This window comes from Pimephales promelas, chromosome 18, assembly GCF_988280905.1.
Source record: "Pimephales promelas chromosome 18, fPimPro1.hap1.1, whole genome shotgun sequence".
NCBI classification, from domain to species: Eukaryota; Metazoa; Chordata; class Actinopteri; order Cypriniformes; family Leuciscidae; genus Pimephales; species Pimephales promelas.
Window position 1 is genome coordinate 24,282,874 of NC_142786.1, and position 22,919 is coordinate 24,305,792.

At 36.8% G+C, this 22,919-nt stretch overlaps 1 protein-coding gene across 2 annotated transcripts in view; it reads right to left on the bottom strand.

Annotated features, from left to right (window-relative positions):
- Positions 1-601: 601 nt before the first annotated feature.
- Positions 602-22,919, bottom strand: part of phf14 (PHD finger protein 14) — a 91,288-nt gene continuing 68,970 nt past the window's right edge. For both annotated transcript variants that reach the window (XM_089123219.1, XM_089123218.1), the window contains exons 17-18: positions 21,592-21,709; positions 602-1,531 (exon numbers count right to left, since the gene is read on the bottom strand). In XM_089123219.1, coding sequence (XP_088979345.1) covers positions 1,460-1,531; positions 21,592-21,709 — 190 coding nt within the window. In that variant the 3' untranslated portion in view covers positions 602-1,459. The remainder of the gene's footprint in view (positions 1,532-21,591; positions 21,710-22,919) is intronic.

Sequence of the window (22,919 nt, forward strand, 5' to 3'; positions counted from 1 at the left end):
TCTTGCAAAATGGTCTATACCTAGAATATCAAAATCGACTGCTGGTGGTAGATCCTTTTCCTATTTAGCACCAAAACTCTGGAACAATCTTCCAACATTGTCCGGGAAGCAGACACAATCTGTCAGTTCAAATCTACTTAATTTTATGTTAGGTGATACCTAATACCATAAAATTATATAAAATTATGTACCTAATAAAAAAAATTACCTAATAACATAAAATGATGTTATAAAATAAAACAAATAAATTTATTAAAATAAATTATAAAATAAATTAATCTAGTCGGATTTGAATACATGAAATGTCTGTATCTCCCTTGCCACAGTCTCATGTGATGTCTTCTTGGCTATATCCCACATTAAAATTGCGAATAAAACATTAATACATCTATACAGTATATACACGTAATTGTATACACACACACACACACACACACACACACACACACAAATAATAACTAGAAAAATCAGAAATGAATGATTAAACCAGTATATAAACATCTCCCAAACACGATATCCAACTAAATAGATCTCCTTTCACTGACCGTATGTAGTTATAACTTTCTTTTTTAAGTACCCAAATACAGACTTCTGGAACTCAAATGTTGAGGCAGATTATTTATTTTTTTTTGACTGAGAATTGCCTCAAACATGAGCATGGACAATAACACTGTCAATGATAAAGGATGTTCTGGAATATACTGTAGGTATAAAAATGATATTTGTAAAAAATAATAAAATAGACTTTGCTCTTACCACCAGGAAGTAAGGAATTATTTATATAACACAAGACACTAACTGTCAGTTTCAATGCAATGCCAATGCAAGTTAATTATTACACTATAATATGTTGGTGTTTAAACAATATGAAATAAAATGGGAAAATATAAAGCAAATATAAAGGGCTGATAAACAAAGCTGTTTACGGGACAGGAACAAATAGTGTGCAATTGCTGTATAACAGAAACATTGCTTAAGAAAACTCTGGACACACACAACACCAGTATAATATTCACATCCATGAGTCATGGGAAATGTTAATTAGTATATGAAAAATAACCTTTAAAAAACAGGCTTTGAGTGGGCATAGAGTGTTCAAGGTAAAAGCAGACTCATATGAAGGTCCTGCTGTTCTACCACCACTCCAAAGATTCCCTGGGTTGAACTCTGAAATTCCTTCAAGACTGTGAACTTGAACATACTACAATACCCTATATTTTTGAAAAAAATATCACAGCATTGACAATTTTTTTTTTAACCTGGCAGTAGTGGTCATTTGATCGATTCCTGGTTAACAAAGGAGGAAAGTTTCAGTCTTGTGAAGCAGTGGCAGTTCGTTGATTTAATTTGTGAAAGTTATTTTGCATCCCACTATTCAGCAGGAAATGAGGTGATGGTGCTAACTGTGTAGGCAAGACGATTATTTCATGTGAGGTAACGATAAGGTAACTCAAGTTTTTCAGTCTGGGATCTCTTGCTCTTCCGTTTCCTCTTTCCCAGACTCTTCATCAACCTCTTGTGGTTCTTCCTCCTGAAAAAATAAAAAAAGGTATCTTATTAACCTCCATTGATGAGATTTTCCAGCTATACATGTTTTCATTGTACATGTTTTACAGTAAGGGGCACTGTTGCGGATCTTCTGAAAGTACAACATTTCCGGTTCCAAAAACAAACAGATCAGAAGGAGCAGATAGAAGTAAAGAAAGCTAAAGTGAGCAGCAAATATTCAACAGCTTATAAAACAAAACTGCCTAATGTTGCAGAGAAAAATCTCAACCCAAAAAGAGAGGTAAACTACTGTGCAAGCTTTGGTGGACTCAGTGTACTCATCTCATCTAAATGTAGGTACATAGTAGTTAGTAGTAGTACTCATCTAAATGTAGGTACATAGTAGTTAAAGATAACTTATATGAAGTGTGACCAAAAAACAGGACTTTAGCCTATTCACCATATCCCCCAGAGTTAGATAAGTCCATACATACCTTTTTCATCTCTGTGCGTGCTATAAGGCTGTTTGACGCACCCACCGCTAGCTTAGCTTAGCACAAAGACTGGATGTAAATGGTTGCAGCTATAGCATACAGTGACAAAATAACGCAAACATTTTTCTATTTACATGTTATGATTTGTATAGTCACAGAGTGTACAAAAAACAAAGTCACATGAGACAGACATCTTTTAACCGTATAAATACTGGGAACTATATTCTCAGAAGGCGAAGCACTGCTACTTGGGTGGAGTGATATCCGCAGCATCTGAGACGTGCCGTGGTGAGGAGCAGAGAGTTCGTTCAGAGTTTGGGTAACAGAGTCAGCAATTTATACATAGTAAAAGCGCAGTTTACAATCATTGGTTTTCGCTGTATTGTAAAGAGTTGCGACAATAAACAGGGGAGACTGGGTAATACCATGTTTCACAGATTTCCAATTAAAAGCGCTGACCGGATGAAGAAATGGCTACTTGCTCTGGAAATTGATCCAAACACACCTAAAGAGATTATCAAGGAACATTATGTTTGCTCAGTACATTTCACTGAGTACGACTATTTTTAAAAAAAAAAATGGAATTTGCCATACGGACCAAGAAACATGTGCTGAAGGATACGGCCATCCCATCGATAGCACAGACAGGACAAAGGATCGGCTGCGGTAAGTGTTCCGTTATGTTTTTAGATGACCTACTATAACAGTGCCATAAGCCAGATCTAATGTAATGTTAGTGACACTATTATATATATAGGGTATGAATATGTTTTTATCTCGATGCGGCATGGACGCGCTTGGAAAAAAACGAGCGTGTTGCACCCTGCGCGCCTACATTTGAAATACCGAACTTGAGCGCGCAAAAGACGTGATATGTGAGCAGGCCCTAATGTTAGTATTGTTTTGTCACGAATGCGCCCTATCGCCCCAGTAACAAATGAGCGGAGTTAGAGGTAAACTCAGGACTGTACCCTTCATCTTGCTAATGAATCGGATTTTTATTTTTTAATCATGACACCCATGATAAACTATGCTTTTCTATCTAGTAATTGCTGACTCTATTACTCCAACTCTGAGCGAACTCTCTGCTCCTCTCCACGGTGTGTCTCAGGTGCTGCGGTTATCACTCCACCCAAGTAGCAGTGCTTCGCCTTCAGAAAATATAGTTCCCAGTATTTATACAGTTAAAAGATGTCTGTGTCTCATATGACCTCAGTGACTATACAAATGTAAATAGGAAAATGTTTGCATTATTTTGTCACTTATTTGGATTAGTATGCTAGCCGCAACCATTTACATCCAGTCTTTGTGCTAAGCTAGGCTAGCGGTGGGTGCGCCAAACAGACTTATAGCACGCACAGAGATGAAAAAGGTATGTATGGACTTATCTAACTCTGGGGGATATGGTGAATAGGCTAAAGTCCCCAAAAGTCAGAGTGTTCCTTTAAAGACAGCTAGTCCGTGTCCATTTTCTTTTCTAATTTGAATGTATGTTACTAGAAATTTACTAGCAATAATCCCAGTTTTAAACTGTATTACAACGCTTAACTCTGAATAATGGTATTTTTTGCCCCTTTACAGCAGTGAACAAAGAGCAAACATCATGCCAGAGTCATTTACACAACCTGCAAATTCAGAGGAGACGAAAAACAGGAAATGACGGCCATCTCAGCTTTTAAGTGAGTCTGACAGATGCAATTATCCCCTCCTGCAAAGGTTAATAAACACATCTACGCACAGCCATGTGTGATGGCAGAGCCCTGACCACACACTATACTCAAAGAAGCTGAGAAGCACATGATGATTCATGGCTTTACTTACAGAAAGAATCAAGAGCACGCATCTCATTAAAAGCATCCATTGTTCCTTAGAGCAATTGTAACATTTTTAGAAGAAAATCCAATGAATATAGTAGTTACATAGTAACGACCTACTAATAACCTTATAATTAGGTATATACACTTAAATGTGAAATGATTTCTAATTTTAACGTTTTACTTTTAATATGAAACTAAAACCGCTAGTAGGCGGTGGTAAATCGCTGTCTTAATAAGCGAGTTGAGGGAGTCATTCATTCAACCGATTTGTTAAAACGGGAAAGAAGCAAGTGATTGAATCGTTAAAATGACTCGTTCAAAATTTGTCATTTCCTCCAAGAAATCATCGCTGTCTGTTGCATTGAGACTCTGCTACAGTTTCATTTTGAAATTCTAGTCGGCGAAATAAAGGGAAAACAAACAATATCGATAATGTTATGTCTAAAAACTAACTCACAATGTCAGTTTAATTTTAATTTAACTATTGTATACCATAAATATCACACTTGTGCACGGGAAAACGGCACTCTTACTGATGTGATATTCTAATATAACAACATGATATAAATATAAGGCAAAAACTAATTTGGGGACATACCAATAACCATAGACATAATAAATACATGTCTATGCCAACTTTCTTCTCTTCTCCTCTCCTCTCTCGCGTGCAGGAGACGTTATTCTGCCGCGAATTGTCACGTGAACAAGCAAATCCACAAAGATAGATTAAAAAAAAAGTATACGTACGCAAATTAGATGGTTTTAATGTGGAAAACATTAAGATATGACTAAGTCGAAGTGTCATCTAAAATGTAAGACCTTTCATATGTAAAATTAAGACTTTATCAGACTTTTAATTGCCTTAAATTTTAAATATCTAATTTAAGACTTTTTAAGGAGCTGCGGGAACCCTGATTATTATTGTATCTTTTCTGTTGTCACACTATTTTGCTTGAAATAAATAAATAAATAAATAAATAAATAAATAATAAACTAATTACATAATAATAACCTTTTTAAAAAGTGTGGCCACAATTTATGGTAAACTACTATCAGTCATATTTGTCAGACATATCACTAAACACATTTATTGTTTCTTAGAGCTGTTAATACATTTATCAAAGCAAATTCAATAATTGTACTAAAAACATAGTAATAACCTAGTAATAACATAGTTATTATCTTGTAAAAAAAGCATGAGAACAATATATGGGAAACTACATTGTAGGTTTCCAGACGTCTCATTAAAAGCATCTATTATTCTTAAGAGCAATTCATAAATTTAAATAAACAAATCCAATGAATATAGTAATAACCAACGCATTCTCATCCTTTAGCGTCCTATAGAACGCTATATGACAAAACGGCGCTATACTACACACATGGCATCCGTTATCATTAATATAACACGCACTGTGAGGGCTAAGTTTAGGTGTGGGGTAGGGTCTGTATGACGTCTTGGGTTCGCGTTTTATATTCACGATAAAGGGTGCCATGTGCGTAGTATAGCGCCGTTTTGTCATATAGCGTTTTATGTGACGCTAAAGGATGAGAACGGGCTGTAATTACCTAGAATTTCCATATAATAACCTTGTAAAAAGTATGGCCACAATATATGACACTACCATAGGTCATAGTTTTCAGTCATCTGATTGAAAGCATCTACTGTTTCTTAGAAATATTTATACATTTAAAGAAGCAAATCCAATGTTTATAGAAAACATAGTAATAACCTAGTAATAACATTTTGAAGTATGGCCACAATATATGAATATAGCAACAACAGTAATAAGTAATTACATAGTTATAAGCTTCTTAAAAAAAGTATGACACGATATGAGAAACTACAATGCCAGTTTTCAGACATTGTTTTCATTAAAATCAATTGTTAATGGCAATTAATACATTAATATAAGCAAACCGAATGCAAATAGTAACAACAAAGTAATTACATAGTAATAAGCTTGTAAAAAAGTATGTCCACAACATATGGGATTCTACTACAGGTCATAGTTTAAGCCTCTACTGTTCTTAGAACTAGTAATACATTTATAAAGGCAGATTCAATGAATATAGTAATAACCTAGTAATTAAATAGTAATGACAAATGTTTCATATGTTAAAAAAAACAAAAACAAAAACAAAACTGCTATAGGCCAGCATAATTTTCAGACATACAAAGATCAGAATTGTGATACACACCCAATACGTGGCTTTAGGAGCAGTCTCAGCAGTTAATCAGGACAGACAGCTTTGCTTTATTCAGCAATGTCTCTCCCATTTGGGTCTTGTCTCTGTCTGTGGATGACTTTTGATCTGCAGCCAGGCCTTATGAAAAATGAGTTACTTTTTACTGAACTCCGGGTACTTTGCCGTTGCCGGGCCGTGCAGGGGATATAAATCTCATGGTGGGACGACGCCTCATGAACCTTGCTGCCGGATCAGCCTGTGCCATCCACCAAATCTCTCTGACAAGCCTGCCAATTTTCCAATTACTTCTGGCGCCATACGTTATCATCAGGCTAGTCAGCACTTAAAAGGGATACAAGAGGGGAGGGTGGTCCGGTTCGTGCTAACAATCTCATGGAGTGCCTCGATTGAGCTTTTTCACACTCCCATGGACACACATGGACACAAACACTCACTCGTTGACCCACACACTATGGCCCTTTTGTGATTTAGTGTTTATCCCTGTGGGCAGGGTGAAACCAGGGCTCTTGGACTCCTTGGTGTGCTAGACATGGGACATCAGCAACACATTGCTTAACAGTAAACAAAGCAAATAAAAGTGTTTTTTTTTTTCTTCAAAAATATTTATATTGGTAAAACTTTTTTAATGGTTCACTTTAGACATTAGTAACTTTAAAAGTACAAGTCTGGTTAATATCTGCTAACTCTTAATTGAGATCCTCTCCCAACAGACAATCTGCTAAGTAAGTTTGAAACTATTTTTTTTTTCACTAACCCAAACCCCAACACCTATCCATAACCTAACACTCTACTAATACTCACAAGTATGTTGACATGAATTTGCAATGTTACTTATGGTTAGTAGAATGTCTAAAATGGACCATCAAAATCTAAAATTAATGGACCATCACAATTAAGTGCAACCTTTAAATTTATTGTAAAATATTGTATTATTTATTGTATTCTACATGTATATACAGTTATACACCTTCAGTCAAAAGTTTGGTGTTAAGATTTAATTGAAAAATACTTAAAAACAACAACAACAAAGTATCAGTTTTTTTTTTTAATTATTTTAATTTTTTTAATATCACCATAAACTTTTGAAATTGTGTCAAAAGGTACATTATTACTACTGCAATGTGAATAATAGGTGAGAAGTTGACTTATGTTGCACTTAAAGTCGCACTTGCTGATTTCACAAATTCAAAAATATATTTAGTATCAATGTGTTTGAACAAATTCCATTGGATGAATTTCGAAATGTTATTTTATGTTGTATGATTAACAGACCTGCAAAAGAGACCAATGAGGGGTCTAACAGCACCACGATTGTGACATTACGAACGTGACATTACGCTATACAAAAAAAAAAAAAAAAAAGAAAAAAAAAAAAAGGTCGGTATTGTTGGTTCTTCCAGTTTTGATTTGATCAAAATATTTGAAAAGTTAGAGAACAAATGGGGTAAAGGAGAACAGGACACACACACACACACTGCCACAAGTCACCCATTGCCAGCCAGTGGAAAACGCTTTGCTGAATCCTGTGATATACATCACAATAAAAATAATTCCGAAATGTGAAGTTCACTTCTTGACTCTATAAAGCTTCCATTTCTTCCTCTTTTTTTTTTTTTTAAACAGGGTGCTCATTTTGCTGACAGTGTGACATTTGCTTTGTGAGGCAGAGACATCGTGAAGACGCTGGCCCACTGCGGGCCCGATCACGCTGACAGGCAGTGGCTTTGTGGGATATCTCCATCACTCTCCTCCAGGGAAAGCTGGAGCCTTCATTCTGCCATTCACTCTCCATGAGGCAGCCAGCCCTCTGGCTACTCCTTATACATGTATGATAATGAAATGCCACATTCTTCATTCTAATTGCATTTAAATTTTAAAAGGCCAAAAAAAAAAAAAAAAAGCCTCGTGTGAAAGTGAGAGAGAAAGAGAAATGTGCGGCAGCGTAAGGGAGAGTTTAGACGAGCAACGTCGGAGGAAAAGTGAGAGCGTGGTCTGGACCCTAGGTGGCAACAAAGGCCTGTGGCGTGTTAATGCATCCGAGTCGCAGACCCCTGCTGCCTTACAGCGACACAATCAAACCCCCTTCCTTTTTCTTCCCACCCACCCACACTACATGCAGCAAACTTCATAAAGTGGGATTAAAATAAAGCTGTGCAGGAAAAAAAAAAGAATTAAAAATTTACAACGCTGCTTTTACTTTAATAAGCTTTAGCATCCATTATCAAGCTGGCACAGTCCTCAAAGAATTAGCGGGCTAATTAGTATGACTTATTTCTTTATCGCATTTTCTGCCTTCATTGTATTTATTTGTGCATGTGTGTTGAATACACGGCTTTTATGTGGCGAAGGGAAAGAAGCGGCTTTCCGACCTCCTCCCGTTTGATAGGTGTCGCCGCGTGTCTGCAATCCCGCATGCACCGCGGAAGACAGATTGATGTCCTACAACGATGATGAAAACACGCAGCATGTAAGGAAGCAGGAGAGACATCTAGAGAAAATGAAGCGCTGTCGTTTGAACCAATGGGTGTCTTCGGGAGACGGAAAAAAGAGAGAGAGAGGGGCCGCGGGATTATTCATGACCTCTCCTAACCATCTCTCTTCATAGAGATGGTGGAAAAATATTTACCAGTCAGAGTAACTTGATAAAGCTATACGCGCCCAGAGAGGGCTAGTCTTGCGTAGCCAGAACTTTGACTAAAAAGCAAAAGTTTTGGGTCCACACTGCAGCTTATTCAACGTCCGCCTACTTAAACAGGAAGAGACAGTCTGAACGACATTATTATTTTTTTAATTGCAATTTTATTTGAAATATATTACACCAAAAATAATAGACATTAACAAATTTAAAAATAAAATAAATTAAAAACCAAAACAAAAAATTGTTGTACATATATATATATATATATATATATATATATATAGACTGTCCAAAAAAATAATCTATAAGAAGCAAATTAGCTTTTTTTCAGATTTGTGAATGATAATTTAATTCAACTGCATAAAAAAAGTTTTTGTTTTAAACATGACTAAGTGAACTGATAAAAATCCATAACCTTACTTCCAGAAGTTGTATAAATCAACTAATCAGATTGGTTAAAAGTATTTTTTTTAAGTAATACTTTCCAAAGTACTTATCAAAAGTGACAGCCAATAACATATATATATATATATATATATATATATATATATACAGTATATATATATATATATATATATATATATATATATCAGCAGCATTACTATTTTCAACATTAATAATAATAAATATTGAGCAACAAATCAGCATATTAGAAGGATTTTTGATGTGACACTAAAAGATTGAAGTAATAATGCTGAAAATCCAGCTTTGCCAACGGAAAAAATTACATTTTAAAACATTCAAATAGAAAACAGTTGTATTAAATTGTAATAATATTTCACACTATTACAGTTGAACTATTTTTGATGAAATAAATGCAGCCTTGGTGAGTATAAGGGACAGTAATAAATATATTAAGATTGTGTTGGTTTTCATGAGAATCAAATTTGCATGTCTGGGTTTTTACATGAGTACAACGAATTGAGTGTGATGGTGGTCTGTAAGCACAAACCAAAGGACGTGTGTGTGTTTCACTGTAGTGGATATGACACAATTGCATTCAGTCATAAACACTCGCTTCATTAGGCAGCTGAAGCGGTGCGTTACGCGCTACATTGAGCCACCTCTGGCCCTATCGCCTTTTCTCTCACACACCCTCTCCCAGCAAAACCCAATCACCAGAAAGCACAATTAAATTTCATGACTATGCATATTTGCGCTTCCCATTTTCATTTATTACAAAGGGCATTCATTAATCTACCTTTTTTCCCAGAGAATGGATTTTCATTTTAGTGAGGTGTGACAGATACTGAGGTGAACTTACCAAGAGATGGCTAATTAAATCAGCAGTAAAATGCACAAGCCAGAGATTTTTCGCTCCTTTTTTTTTTTTTTTTTAACTTGCATCTGATAAGAGCCAATGTTGCGGGGAGAAGGTGTGGTATATGGAAAGCAAGAGCTACTTTCTCTCCATTTCCAATTTCTGGTGAAATATTAAATCACAAATAAATGTAAGTGCTCAAACTCTGCGAGGAAATTGGTTACATGCCCACATGCATGGATGGAGGCACTCAGCAAATAAATGGATAGCGAACTAAAAGCTAAACAGCATCCAGTACAAACGCAGGAGCAATAAAGAGCACGCTAATAAAGTAGCAACTAAAACACGCACTCGGAGGTGAAAACAGACGAGGCGCATCTGCCGAGTAGCAAACACCTACACCAGCTTGTGCGAATTTATGGTCTTGTCAGTCCCTGATGGGTATAAGAAGCCTTTTTAAAAAGATAGTACACATGATATGTAAAAAGAACAATTCAAATATTTTTTAAAAAATGTAGTAAACGATGAGCAAATTTACATTTTTCAGTGGACCTACCCTTTAAGGATAGAATGGAGACCTCAAGACAGACTATGTGTGTGTGTGGCCTTTCTGTTATGAACAGTATGCAGTCTGCTGATCCTAATTAATATGATTTATAGCATCACACAGTAACACTCCTCTAAGGCTGCATTTGTTAAACAGTGTGCCGGTCGGTATACGTGTGCATAGGGAGTGTGAGAGAATCAATTTTTGAACAGATCTGTTAGTGTGTTTGCAGGTGTGGAGAGTTGTTTCAGCATCCACCTCTGTCAGCAGATTGGGTGGATATCCCATCAAATATAGCCACATTAAACTAGGCAGTGCGTACACTGTACACTTACAGTCCAAGACTTAATGCACTTAAAGCACAGAGGTCAGAGGGTTGTACAGTCTTGTCATGTTCAATGTCACCTTTAAGGAGTGTTTATTAATAATGCATGCACTCCTGTCTGGTGGCTTATACTTATTTAATCTACTTATTTAAACGATCATTCTAGTGTTACACTAAAAACAAAATAGTAACACTGTTTTCCATTAAAAAAAAAAGTGTTGCAGAAAACAATACATTCTGGGCAATATTTTTCACAATAAGCAATTGCTTGATTGTTAATTTACAGTCCATTTTCAACATTAATCTACTGTATTTATGTATTAAGGTTTTGTACAGTAGTACACTCTTTGAAGAAAAGGTTCTATATAGAACACTACGTATTTGGAACCCATAAAAGTTTCTTAACAGAAACCTTTTTAAGGGTTCAATAATAAGAAGGGTACTTTGGGGTTCTTTGTAACCAGGAAAATGGTTATATTGGGTTCATTAATTATCATTTGTTTTGTCCTTTCCAGATTAAATATTTAATATTATTGACAAATATCAAGACCCTAAAATGTTAAGAATCCATGTGAATGATCAAAAAATTCAAGATATAGGGGTTAGAAAATTTGTATATTTATATCAATATCACACGAAGAGTGCCATTTCAGTTTTTCGCCTCCAAAAATCATCATGATTAAAATGGGATATTAAGTTACTACAACAGTTTAATACACAATAATTTAATTCCAACTATAAATGTGGCAGAATAATGTAATATATAAATGAATAATAGCCTATAAAGAATCTTTGTGCCAATAGGGTTCTTTCTTGTCATTATAGAACCTTTTTTAGCATAAAAGGTTCTTTGGAGTTGAGTAAAGAACCATGTGCTTCATATATAGAACCGCAATGAACCCTTTTTTCTAAGAGTATAGGCAAGGCATTTTTTAGGCAATAGCGCTGTTTCACAGGAGTAAGTTTCGCCTATCCGCGTTTGTGGCGCTCATGACAGGAATATGTGTGGAAAATAGAACAAAACTAAATCAAATCAGAGAGGAGAGGGAACTTTGAAATAGACTGCAGCAATGAGTGTTTAAAAAAAACAAAAAAAAAAAAAACTGGACTGTCACTTTGGTGAACTGAAAAAGTGGCGCCTGAAACAAACTTGTTTGTGTTCGCGGCACTAATGACACTTCGAATCCCATAAGAGAGAACTGACTGAAGCGAGGAACACATTCTTTTAAAACTGGAGGTTGCGATCAGTGTTTTGTCATCTGAACGGTGACTGAGGAGCTGGAACTGAACAAGCGCTTGAGAGTGCATATAAGTGACTGATTATAAATGCATTAAACAGAGAAGGTAAAATCAGATTGATTCACAATAATACATAATTTATTCCCAAATTTCAGTGTTAAGGCTTTCAGACTGTGTATTTTTGGTGGCACTCCGTCTGATTTTGACTGTACACTGTGTGCAGAATTATTAGGCAAGTAAATATTTTGACCGTATCATCATTTTTATGCATTTTTTTTCCAACTCCAAGCTGTATACACTTGAATGCTTATTGGATTTAAGGATTTCAGGTGATGTGTTTTTGTGTAATGAGGGAGGATGTGGCCTAAGGAGATCAACACCATATGAAGAGTTCAGATGCAAAAGCCTTTATGCCATTTGAAATTTTCTTCTAGAATGATCATTTTTATCAAGCTTGTATATTTAAGTTCAGTGATTTCATTTAAATGGCAATGATAATTACCTATTAATTGTTATTTAAGTGAAATTACTGAACTTAAATATACAAGTTTGATAAAAATCATCATTAAAGAAAAAAAAATTCAAATGGCATTTAGAGGCTTTTGCATCTGAACTCTTCATATATCAAGGTGTGCATAATCATTAGGCAGCTTCTTTTCCTCAGGCAAAATGGGCCAACAAAGAGATATAACGGACTCTGAAAAGTCAACAGTTGTAGAAAGTATTTCAGAGAGATGCAGCACTCTTGAAATTGCTAAGATATTGGGACGTGATCACAGAACCAAACGCTTTGTAGCAAATACTCAAGAGTCGCAAGAAATGTGTTGAAAAAAAAGCAAATTAACTGCCAAAGATTTGAGAAGAATCAAATGTGAAGCTACCAGGAACCCATTATCCTCCAGTGCTTTCACACTCCAGTACTGCAACCTACCTGGAGTGCCCAGAAGTACAAGGTGTTCAGTGCTCAGAGACATGGCCAAGGTAAGGAAGGCTGAAATCCGACCACCACTGAACAAGAAACATAAAGGAAATATCTGAAGACAGATTTTTTGGACTGATGAGATGAGAGTGACTCTTGACGGACCAGATGGATGGACCAGTGGCTGGATCAATGGGCACAAAGCTTCACGTCGAGTCACACGACAGCAAGGTGGAGGTAGGGTGATGGTATAGGCTGGTATTATTAAAGATGAGCTAGTTGGACCTTTACAGGTTGAAGATGGACTCAAAATGAACTCCCAAACCTACTGCCAGTTTTTAGAAGATACGTTCTTCAAGCAGTGGTAGGAAAAAGTCTTCATCTATCAAGAAGACCATGATTTTTATGCAGGACAATACTCCATCGCATGCATCAAAGTACCCCACTGCGATTCTCAATGATTCTTTCATAAAGAATCAACTGTTTAGTCAACGACTCTAAAGTCAACTGTTTAATTCCTGAATTAATCTACAGTATGCATTTAAACAAACTTATCAGTGAATGCTCGGCAAAAGTGTACATTGAGGGAGCATTGTGAAATCAAAAATGACAAATGGGACACTCTATGGTCTTGTCTTGTCCACAAGCAGTGTGACATTTGAGACCGGGTCACTTGTATCAATCCTGATTGAATAAGTGTTTTTAAACAAGTTGATTCAGTGAATGATTTAATGACTCACTCAAAATCAGTCGGGCCCTGTCCCAAATGACACCCTAAACTCTAGTGGCATTTTCGTAATATAACACTGCTTTTTAACTGTCGGGTAGAATTCTGCTGTGGAACTTGCCTCAGTGTGAGGTTGACCGACCATTTCAACCATTTAACATTTTAAAAGGTTAATGGTTTTGGTGGTAAATTGCACCATTTTACCAAATCATAAAGCCTCTACATCACAGAAAGGTTTTACAGGTTCAACTTGTCGTCCAGGCAATGTAATTGAGTTAATAAAACCCAATAAGCGCTAAGAAAGTGACCAACGGGACAGCTGGAATTTGCCATGCCATCTCCAGGGTCCTGTTTACTCTGAAAATTGGCCCCTCAGAGGGGATGAGGCATCCAGCTTGCCTAGTTAAAGTGATGGACGTGACTCCAGTACATTGATTTTTTTTTTTTCCAACATCTTAGCACTCACCATCCAACTCACCGGCAAGCAGGGGTGCAAGGTAACTTTCAGGATCATGCTATAGTACCTTCTCTTGAAATGCTAACCTTTGGTTTTGACTGCATTTATGCCTGGTGCACCACTACAATAACTCACCCTTTTTATGCCTGACCTCTCAAAGCCCCATTGAACACTTATTCAACTGGCCTTCAGAACAGTGTGAGAAGGTAAACTGAAGGAGACCTGCTGAAAACCAGGCAAAATGCAATTGCTTAGATTTTTTGCCCTTGATCTTGTCAGGTGGCAAACAATGTTTGATAAATAACAAGAAAGACCCTAATTTCCTTTACAATTTTCATTCCATAGTAAAGCTGGCTGAGAACGGGACTTAATTAAGTTAATTAGTGTATCTTAATTAGGCTGTTTAGCAGGTCAGTCAGTCGAGGCTCTGACTGACAACTGTGCTTGAAGATAATCATCCCCAGAACCTGAATTAACTGAATATTAGAGCATATGATTTTTGCACTAGTCTTAATAAACTAAATTTCAAAAATAAGGAATTTCAAGTATTTAACTTGTCCTTCATTGGCCAACAAACAAATAGTCCCATCTCCAAACCCATACTAGTTGCTAGGGCTGGGTATTGAGACAAATTTCACAATTCGATTCGATTCCGATTCACAAGCTTGCAATTCGATTCGATTTCGATTGCGATTGTGGTCTGGGGTGTTCACTGAAATGCTCACACAAAAATCGCTGCAAAAAGATGCTTTCCAACCAGTTTTATCGCAGTTTTTGTACAACTCCATTGACTTGTTTTGTATGTTCTGTGATGTACGGTATTACTCCGCCGCCGGAAACGGAAACGGGGTTGTTTGTATTCGTTCTGTAGACTTATGCAGTCGCGGTATCGTAGGCTACACTATACAAGTGATTTTCTTGCAATTGGCAAAGGTGCATTATCGCCACCAACTGGGCTGGAGTGTCTATTATTCAAGCTCTCAACGGATTGTGAGGCGTTCGGAAAAATAGGTCTACAGTTTTACAACAAATGGTAAAACACCTGTTGGAAAGCATCTTTTGCAGTGATTTTTGTGTGAGCATATCAGTGAACTCCCCAGACCACTCGGTGAGTTTCACGTCTTGGTAAACTGAAGTTGTATGTGTTTAATGAAGGTGTTCCTGTGTACCCATGCTACCATTGTAGAGGTATGGAACTGAAAATTCTCGGCACAGCAGCATTTGTCTAAAAAACAATCCTGACCATTCTATTTCATCAGAAATGATCTTAAAACAGGGCTTTAATCGTAAAATACCGAACTTGTCCTTTAAGTGACTAATTAAAAAATCCATTGTGATCCTGACATGATTAATATTCATATATTTTTTTACTCAGAGTAAAAAACAATTCAACATACTCTTCATGTCTCCAAATAAGCAAAAGCTTCCCTTCTTGTCACAATGGTAAACCAACATTACAGAAATGGATCTAAACCTCAACATGGACATTAAGCACTATCAAGCCAACCCGGTCTCATCCCAAGACGTCATATAACTGACGTTTTGGGACGTCTTTTGACCATACGTCAATATTCGCCTTTTTAGGGCCCCCTTAAACGTTGGTAGATGAGGTTATGGGATCCTAACTCTACCCCATACCTAAACCTAACCCTAAACCTAACCCGTCACCTAGCTGACGTTAAAGGTAAAGCGTCAGTTGTATGACGGCCTGGGATCGTCATCTACCGACGTTTAAGGGGGCCCTAAAAAGGCGGATATTGACGTATGGTCAAAATACGTCCCAAAACGTCAGTTATATGACTTTTTGGGATGAGACTGTGTTAATCAAGACTCCCTTTTGTCTCATCTCATTAAAATACATAACTTAATTTTAACATTTAATCTCACCACCCAGTTTTTACTAAAGAATGATGGGAACTACAACTCCCTGCCTAGTTTCAGTTACAGTTTCACTAAAAAGTAATTCATGAAGTCCCAACACAAATTATGTTAACTTCCATGTTACAAGTTTAATTGGAATGCTTAAACAAATTGAACAAGCAGCAAAAATAATTTTTTATCCTTGTGTAAAGTGTCTCATAGATAAACAAGAGAAAAGGCTTAGCAAATTAAAGTAGTTCAAATTTGAACCTCAAGGTCAAGTAGTAACATACTTCAAAAACAAACTGCTTAGCGTCCAATCAGCCCGCAAGAACATCTCGGGGCGACACAAATGCATTTCTGTAAGTGTTATAATTGTTGCAGTAACGAGGCTTTTGACCCCAAGTCTAGATAGTGACTGAATTAGCAATCCGCAAAAGCTGTCCTTTAGGCATTTCCATTCCCGCCTGAGCCGGGTTCGCCTCATGGCATTTCAAACACACCACAGATCTGTTGAAACGTTTTATCACGAGGGTGAGCCGCGGTGACACCCGGGTGTAAATAAAGCTCAAACAATCCCCTCTCCACCACCTAACTGGCTCTCCAACTAAAGGCCATCCGTATATTGTGGCAGGAATGTCATTTTATTACCCGAATCAATTCAGCAGGGCTCCGACGTGACAGCAGAGGGATGTGGCCTTCGTTGGACGGGGGTTATCTGACGTGTGCAGGCAGGGAAATACACAGCTTTCGTAATGAACTCAACACTTACTAATAAAGTCTTTATTGCCGGGCCACGTATGAACTGATACCAGAGTCGGCTCTGTACGTCCGCGTGCTCGTAACCTAATGAAAATGGGCTTTTGCTCACAAACGTTTTTTTTTTTTTTCTGCAAGGGAGGGAAGGCAGACGCAATTAAGTGATTTAATAACAAACGCCTCGACGCGACAAATCATCAACCGAGAAACAACTTAAAAATGTTTTTATTAATCAAGACCTTAGAGGCAAAAACCCATTTATGGTGACCTTTAAAATGCAATGAGTGAGAAAAATGTAGTGACAGATAACCACCCGGCAAGCTCAAGACCATCTCACATCCCACCCATGCGTTGGTCCCCATGTATAAGAGTTTGGGGTCTACGGAGGTCTTTTCATGGGCAGAGCCTGTCAAAGGGCCCTGTGTTTTAATCGAGAGGCTGAAAAAGAAGATGGCTCCACATCTAGAAGTCAAGGCTGGAAGGGATAACAAATCGACTCTTCAGTTCCACACTTCTAAACTGCTGCTTCTTCATTCAACCGCAGCGAAACCAAAGCATCGCTCCCCTTTAATGTCGACCTCCACAATCTTGCCAAGGAGGAGAATTATAGAAGAAGCTGGCTGCATTTTAAGATGGCATTTAAAAAAAAAAAAAAAAAAAAAAAAAAAAAACATCCGGACCAACCGCAGGTAAAGAGGTTCACAGCGTGGCAGATTACAGAACTTAAGTACTTCAATACACTGCTCATTTCTGGAGTGCTCTTTGATTCCCATAATGGAAACCATTATATTTCAAATGGCAGTAACAGCTAGAAGACATTTACCCTTCACCCTGACTTTTTGTTTCAAGGGTCAGATGCGTCTACATTTACAGTATGACGATTGTTCAGCCAAATATATAATGATTTTCAAATGTCTATGTAACAACCTACTTGAATGTCCACTCTATGATTCTAAAATAATCTATATAAATATACACAATGAAATGATTTAACTCATAGTTCATCTGGTAAAGTATAGCGCAAACAATGCCAAGGTCATAGGTTATACTTAGGAAACGCATACTGAATTATCTAGGAAATATGAGGATAAAAGCATTTTCCAGATACTAAAATTGTAAATGTTTTAAGGAGCGAAGAGCTAAAAATCTTTCACGCAAAGTTTCAAATCAAATTAGAACATTTTTCATAATTCCACAACAATTTATGAACTGTATAATAATAAAAAAATTATATATATATATGGTTTATACACACACAATTAATATAGGCTACATGTATGTGAGTACATTAGCTCATCACCGTTAAGACACTTCCATTAAACAGTGACAACAAAAAAGTTTATGCTTTATGATCGGATCCAAACCATATAATAAAAGGTCATAGGAGAAAAAAAAAAAAAAAAAAAAGATAGGAATTGGCGTTTGTGGTGTTAAGTAGCCTACGAACCAAAAAAAGAAAAGTAAAGGTAAGAGGACGGAGAGTGTTCCCGTTTCGCGTTCTGTCATCTCTTTTATATAGTTAAGTTGGAGAGGGGATATAAAATGATGACATTAGAGAATAAGAGAAAAAAGATTCCAGAGGACAACAAAAACCCCGCAGTGAGGGTGAGATAAGACAGCAGGTCCTACTAAAGCCAAGCACAGCATGTGTGTGTCGAAGAGAGAGAGAGAGAGAGAGAGAGAGAGAGAGAGAGAGAGAGAGAGAGAGAGAGAGAGAGAGAGAGAGAGAGAGAGAGAGAGAGAGAGAGAGAGGTATGTGGCCCGGTGTGTGTGTGTGTGATTAAACAGGATTGTGTCTGGTCTCTGCGAGTCCCCGGGGAACGGTTGGTCTCACGGCAGGCTGTCACTGAACACATTCTAAAGGCAAAGACTTGTTTAATCCCTGTGGCCCTGGTGCACCTCCCACTGTCTAAAGCTCTTTCTCTGTCTCCACTCACCTTCCATCGCTTTTGTTCTGAACTGCACAGCTCTCATTCTATAGCAGCGGGTTACAGATCTGCAGCTTTTCTTCAACGCCTTTGACTTATAATAGCCCTATTTACAGGAGATACACAGCACACACAATGGAGGTCTGCTGCCAGAACATAATTCTTTATCAGTCGATTTTATGAGCGAGACATTAAGCACTTTTACATGTAGTTGAAACAAAGGGCTGCTGAGAGTAAACGGAAGCTTTTTTTTTATCTCATTTTATCAACAATCTTTTAAACAGATGGAATAAATATCTGTGAACATTATAAACCATATTTTAGCAAACATATTGAAATTTCTAAGTATCTTCACATTATCATATTTTTTGCACATTTACCATGGTAATACTGTTTTTTTTTTTATGGTATCGCGATAACCGTGTTTTTTGTACATTTACTAAAGTAAAACTATGTTTTTTGTACCTCAGCTATTGTAATGCCATGTTTTTGTACATTGCATTATATTATGTTTTTGTACATTTACCACAGTAAAACCATGTGGTATTGTAGCAAATAACATTTACTTCGGTAACACCTTGTTTTTGCATGTTACCGCAGAAACGTTTTTTGTACATTTACCTATAATTTTTGTACATTTACAATGGTAATACTATATTTTGGAAATTTACAATAGTAATAATGTGTTTTTCGACATATCATCACGGTCATATGTGACATAACACAAGCACAGTTATTTATATAAAAACCCAGAGGAAAAAAAACAAAACAAAACAAGTAAAAATAGGAAAAAATATGGCAATTGCTGTATTGTCATAAAGTCAGAGTATTACACTGAATTATCCAATTAATATTGATAGCTCACATAAAACTGGTCTTAGAAGAATTCAAGATTACATTGAGATCTCGGAGGGGTTCTATCATTATATCAAAGCCAAGATGGTTGCAAACTGGACCATGTTAACATCATAACTGTTATTACCATAGAATCTCCAGACTAAGATTGTGTGCATATACAGTACACATACCAGCATCTGCATTTGTCATTCTATCATCATGTTCTCTGCTTAAAGGGATACTCCACTTTTTTTTTGGAAATAGGCTCATATTTATAAACATATTTAGATATACAGGGAATCACAATGGACGACGATTTCAATATCTAAATATGTTTAGATCTTCACAGTGAAAAGTAAAACTTCCAAAATCTCTGTGTAAACAATGAGTGACGTGCACGTGCAAGCGATTACTTCCGGCGGAACGTTGGACATGGTTCAGTTGGACATTGGACAACTGATTCAGATCAGTTGGACATGGCTGTGGTTACACGAGGTAAAAACGATATAAATACTGTTCGTTTTTTTCACACAAACCGCTCGTTTCGTGTCTTAGGCCATCAATGTGTACTTACATTTACGAGTCACTAAATAATGTTTAATTTTGACTTGTCTGTGCATGCTCTTTGACGTGGACCCCCTATACCTGCATTATATGACTGATAGACAACAACGGTTTGACCGAAAAATGTCAAAATTGAAAATAATGTGGAAACATAGACACCTACATCTTGGATGCCCTTGAGGTAAGCTAAAACATATCAAAAACTAATTTAAAAGTGAACTATCCCTTTAAACCTTTTAATTTTATTCCTGAGCAATAATTCCATGTTACTAATTCCGCCATGTAGTCAGACCAGCACTATTTTTCATCTTTTACTTTCTCTTCAGCAAACATCAATTAACCCCCATTTTCCATGCCGCTAGAGTCTGGCTAGCAGAACTGTCCATTTAAAGATAAATTGAAAAGCTGATGCATTTATTAACTTAATTGGGTTTCCAAGAAGACACATAATGCCGTTGATTGCACTGTAATTCAATGAGAAATAGAAATTAAATGTTTGGGAGAACGTGAAAGCACTCACTAATTTCCAAAAAATACCACAAAACAATAACCGTAGGCTAAGTCAACAGCACGGATCAACTGTGGCTTTTAGGAAAGGGATTAGGAGCAGCCGCTGACGTGTGCAGGGAAGGAAGGAAGGCATATAGGTTTTAAAACAGCGGCTGACTTTCACCACTGGTGCTATCGGGACACTTCTGCATCTTCAAACCACATCTGCTTAGCATTTTTCTGTAATTAACAAAGCCAGGGAGCCGATAAGCCCGGTTAGAGTATTTAAAGAATCTGTGGTAAAGATTTGTATTTATTTATTTATGTAATAAATCATGTCAGGAAATGTTCCCGAAAGAGCTGGGGTGATACTTGAGCGATGAACAATGTGGACTAAATGAATAATGAATAAGGACGGACTTCCCCTACTTTCAAAGCCAGTCAGGTTTTGTACAAAAAAATGTGTTATGGGTCTAAAGAAATGAATAATTCCACAAACACTGCAGTAAATCATTATAACAATTAATGAACTGAAATTATATTATGATTAGAAGTATTAGATTTAAATTATAAAATTAAGTAAAAAGGTCATTTATTTTACAGTTTTCTTGTTACAAATTTTACAAATTTTTATTGTACTTACTATAGTAATAGTAAATTGTGCACAATCACAAGAAACTAACCCTAAAACAAACTCGGTAGCATTTCATTTTACAGTATGTGTACTTACAGTGTTCTTACCTAAGAAAGTTCTGGTTAATATAAGGTAATTACATAAGGTTAAGGTTAGGTTCAGGGTTAGTTATTACCCAGTTGTTGTAATACCTTCTGTATAATAGGTACATAGTACTATGTATATGGGGAATATGACTGCAAAATAAAGTGCTACCTTTTTTTTACAGTTCTGTTCTCCATGTACATAAGCTGTCTAGGCAGTCGGCTGACTAGATTATAGATGGCAATTGGTGGAAAAATAAACAACAAACTATTACGACTGAAGTGGGTATAGGGAGAATTCTGTTGACTCTCACCTTTGATGAGGAGGTGTCACATTCCTGACAGATCCATCCGTAGCCGGTTTGTTTGGGCGACTTCTTCAGGGGAGGGTCCAGACAGCCGAAGTGGTAACACAGCTGACACTCATCACACCTATGAGGAAAACAGTCAGCACATTAGCAGCGAGAATATATTAAAATGCAGCTGCGGTGCCACACACACAGACTGCTTATACCCTGCCAAGAGGGCAGTATGGCCCTAACCAGGCAGCTATGATAGATGGTGACAGAGCCATTTGCTGTCAGGTAACAGATGCTTAATAGATTCAAAACACATTGGCACACAACCTCTCACACGGCCTTGTACAGCCATCATAAAACACGCTGTTTGATTGGTCCTGCTGAAATGAGTTTCAGCTCATCGTGTCGATAAATCTCTATGGGATTTTTATTCCAGAGTCAAGGTGTCAAGAAAGACACTGAGATTCTGTCCTTAGTTATAGGTCTCCCCAACCACCAGCTATCCGATTTTACATAAACCGTAAAAGACCTCCATCTTGGGTCGATTATTATGCTGTTCTGTAACTGCTGAAAATGCTGAATATCGTTACTGAAAACAAAATGCAACATCATCAGAAGCATTCAGGGACACTTCACATTAGTGTCAAAATATAGAAGTATATAAAAAACAGCAATTAATGAAATTAAATTAACTGCAAATAATCATATATAATGAGTATTTTTTAAATATCTTAAAAGGTTGACTTGTAAAATTCACAATAGGATCAGTGAATTATTATTATTTTTTTTTATATTTAAGAAATGAATAGTTTTATTTAGCAAGACCACATTTAATTGATCAAGTATGACAGTAAAGACATTTACAATGTTACAAAAATTTCAATTTAAAATTCATGATGTTGTTTTGTACGGATAAATAAAAAATAAATAAAAAAAATATTATAACTATCTCGTGGCCTCAAGAGAGTATCTCGCCTTGGGGCCATGAGTTACTATCTTAAGGCCACGAGTTCATCTTTAGGTCACGAGTTACTATTTTGAGGCCACAAGTTAGTTCCTACCTTGAGGCCATGAGTTAGTTCCTATCTTGATGCCACGAGTTACTATCTTGAGGCCACAAGTTAGTTCCTATCTTGAGGCCACGATTTACTATCTTGAGGCCACGAGTTAGTTCCTATCTTGAGGCCACAAGTTAGTTCCTATCTTGAGGCCACAAGTTAGTTCCTATCTTTAGGCCACGAGTTAGTTCCTATCTTGAGGCCACAAGTTAGTTCCTATCTTGAGGCCACAAGTTAGTTCCTATCTTTAGGCCACGAGTTAGTTCCTATCTTGAGGCCATGAGT